Source organism: Ziziphus jujuba, chromosome 10 (genome assembly GCF_031755915.1).
Source record: "Ziziphus jujuba cultivar Dongzao chromosome 10, ASM3175591v1".
Taxonomy (NCBI): Eukaryota; Viridiplantae; Streptophyta; class Magnoliopsida; order Rosales; family Rhamnaceae; genus Ziziphus; species Ziziphus jujuba.
In genome coordinates, this window is record NC_083388.1 from 26,594,430 (window position 1) to 26,597,834 (window position 3,405).

The following is a 3,405-nucleotide window of genomic DNA, read 5'->3' on the forward strand; positions in this document are numbered from 1 at the left end:
TGCTTCCCCGACCTTCTAGTTCATGTAGTCAAGTGTGTGAGTTATAATGTCCCGGATCTCAAGTTCAAAAGAGGATGTGGGCAAAACCAAACAACAACAAATCTTATTTATTTGAATATTATATAGTAAATCCGATAAAATATAATAATAAATAATTAAATATGATTATTAAATATGCATTAATTTGTGGGCTCGCTCTAAAACTACAATCTAATTTTAATTGGTTAGAAATAACTGATTCAAATACAATTATAAATTGTGAAAAGTTAATTTAATTTGTAAACCATTATCACTTATATTTAGAAGGTTACGGCTTGAGATATTTTTCTTTGATTTTTTTGCCTTTCATATATATAATTATATACATATATTTTCCAATTTTGAAATCAAAGTCGTATGAATAATTGGAGGTACGAAGGGTTTTTCTTTTTCTTTTTTATGTTGACTGCGATTTACAATAGCCTGGGCACTCTCTAAGCCTGGTGGATTTAATTGGAGGTACGAAGGATGGATGACTGAAATTATAGATCAAAAACATATTATATTATTGCTTTGCTTCTATTATTATTTTTTTTATAATTATTAATTTCTTTTCCACTTAACATATATATATAGCGGTGCTATAAAAAGCACCAGGCGTAGGAAAAAAATTTCACCTGTTTCTGCTTGGACGAAAAAAAAAAAATTACCCGTTTCTGCATTGCATTCGACTTTTCGACGTCTTAATGGGTACCTTTTTCTCATCTCTCTCTAATTTTTTAGGTGGTCTAGGAATAAGTTGTGATCTTCTGTGATTTTATGGGGTTTTGGGTATGCATTCGAATATATCAAAACAAATGTGATTGATATAAATCTGATTATCTTTGGAGAGGAGTTACACCCTCCTCTGACAAAAAAGGTCTTAAATAATTAAGCTTTTTCTTTATTATTATTATTATTATCTCAACGTGTCAGGTTTATCAGGATTTAAAGAGAAATTTTTGTTCTAAGAAATGGAAGAGGTCGCGCAAGAATTTATGCTGATGTCAATTTGTAAGTCGAAGATGGAGGATCTTCCAAAAGAGTTGTTGATTTCAATCCTGTTGCGTCTACCGCTGAAAGATCTTCTCCAATGCAAAAAGGTTTGCAAGGAATTATATGTCATTATTACGAGTTACCCATTCACTGATTACGCAGGAAGATGAGGAATTCTCAAATTCTAGTCAAATACGAGGATCCTATCAGTAAATATCATGTTATCTCTTTACTTTCTGATGAAACCCTTGAGGTCATTGATACCGAACCAGTATTATCCCATACTCCATTAATGGATTCAATGAGGATTGATTTCAAACATTCTGTCACCGTGGTGGGTTGTAGTAATGGTGTGGTATGTCTTAGGTGCATACCACCACATGATGAGTATGTCCTGTGGAACCCTGCAACAAGAGATGCAAAAATTATTCCAAATGGATTATACAAAAGCAATCCAGAAAAGAACATGTTTCGACATCTAAATATGGGGTTCGGTTTCATTTCCAAAAACAATGACTGCAAACTAGTCTCAATCCAATGCTTGTTTGAAAACAATACATACCGCCCTGTTCAACCGTGCCAACAAGAGGTTGAAGTTTATAGCTTAAAAACAGGATGTTGGAAATTGCTACCAGATATCATCCCAACTTGTGATATTATATCAGCACAACCACATTCAGGTACAGCATGTGGAGAAATGTTTTCGTGGTTGGTAGAGAATGACGAGTATGGAGAACATGTTATGTCATTCGACATGAGCAATGAGGTATTCATAACAACACCTTTGCCTCCTCGTATAATTGAAAGGAGCTGTCCTAGTACTTGTTGGAATAGCCTTATGTTTCATAATAAATCCCTTGCTCTTGATCATTGTGTTAGAGATAGAAATAATGATACCAAGACACATAACATATGGGTGTTGGGTGAATATGGTGTTAAGGACTCATGGACTAATCTATTTAATGTTGGACCCCTTGAATACTTAGGACCGAGTATAAGAGGATTTTGTAACAACAATGGGGTTCTTCTCCAAGTAAACAGAGATGGATGTCGTCATGATCTAATTTTGGTTGACCCTTCCATCCGAAAAATCAAAGATTTGGATATTCATGGGACATCATCAATGCAAATCCTTAACTACCAAGAAAGCCTAGCTCAAATTAATGCAACTCCATCTTCACGGATATTGGATGGGAGTTAATACTAGTTAAGATTTCATGGGTGTATCGACTATCTTGGACTCAAATCATTCTTTCAGACTATGTATTGAATAAAGCTTCTAAGTTCTCTCTATATTTTTTATATTTATATTATTCGGTTTGATATACATATATATATTCTTTCCATATTTTCTAGATTTATTTTATTTGGTTGGATATATATATATATACATATATACAGGGGCGTGCAAAGTGGCTAAATGACAGAAGTGTCATCACATTCTTTCAATAAAAAAGTAATGCCAAAAACTCAATTCACTATCTTCAACAATGAAAAATAACTTCAAAAAATCATGACGATTACCAATTTATCATCACCATAAGGCATTTATTGAACAGTAAAGCATGTTATGATTGCTTATAGCATTTTGCAACAAGTCCCAATAAAGGGTGCAGGAATAACAAAAATTTCATCCACAAATTGGTATACCATATAGAATCAGCAATCAAATTGCCAAGAAAAGAAAAGAAAAAAAAAAAAAACCTTTAATCCACTTGAACTATCAAAAAACTCCAGACTTGATTATCTCATATAAATCTGAACACAAAAGAATTAAACAAAAACTCACAGTATCTTGTAACGCCCCGTCCCGAAGTACATTGGAAATTTCTCAAGTTGACCGTCGTGGATAGAAAAGGGTAAAATTTTGACTTTTTAACTCGGTAAGAATTCTAGATTGACCGACACCATTTCAAAGTACGCATCAATTCGACTCCGTAGACTAGTAGCACGTCAAAAACGGAGCTACGATTTGAAAGTTATGAGTAAAACAAGTTGATGTCTGAATTGTCCTAGGGTGTCAGAGTTGACTTTTTATTTTTGTGAAATTGAGTTTTCACACATACATGGTTGTGAAGTACTCATCGATACAAGTTTGTAGACTAGCGGCATGCTTGATTCGGACATACGGTTTTAAAGTTATGGACCTGCAAAGTTTTTCAAATATCGTATTATTTTAATATTATTTTTTTGTGACCAATATATGCCACATGTAACATAGTGATGGTGCCGTGTGTCACGATGAGAAAATGCCACACGTCAGACACAGGTAAATGATATATTATATTTTTTTTGTTATTATTATATATATTATACTATTTTAATATTATTTTAATATTATTTGTTTGTTTATTTATATTTTTAAATTTTTTTTTTCTATATATTTTCTTT

The 3,405-nt window shown here is 32.7% G+C and overlaps 1 protein-coding gene across 1 annotated transcript; it reads left to right on the top strand.

The window, feature by feature from the left end:
- Positions 1–1,180: 1,180 nt before the first annotated feature.
- On the top strand, positions 1,181–2,215 carry LOC132799726 (F-box/kelch-repeat protein At3g06240-like). The gene has a single exon (XM_060812184.1). The coding sequence runs from the start codon at positions 1,181–1,183 to the stop codon at positions 2,213–2,215; it is 1,035 nt and encodes a 344-aa protein (XP_060668167.1).
- Positions 2,216–3,405: the final 1,190 nt, after the last annotated feature.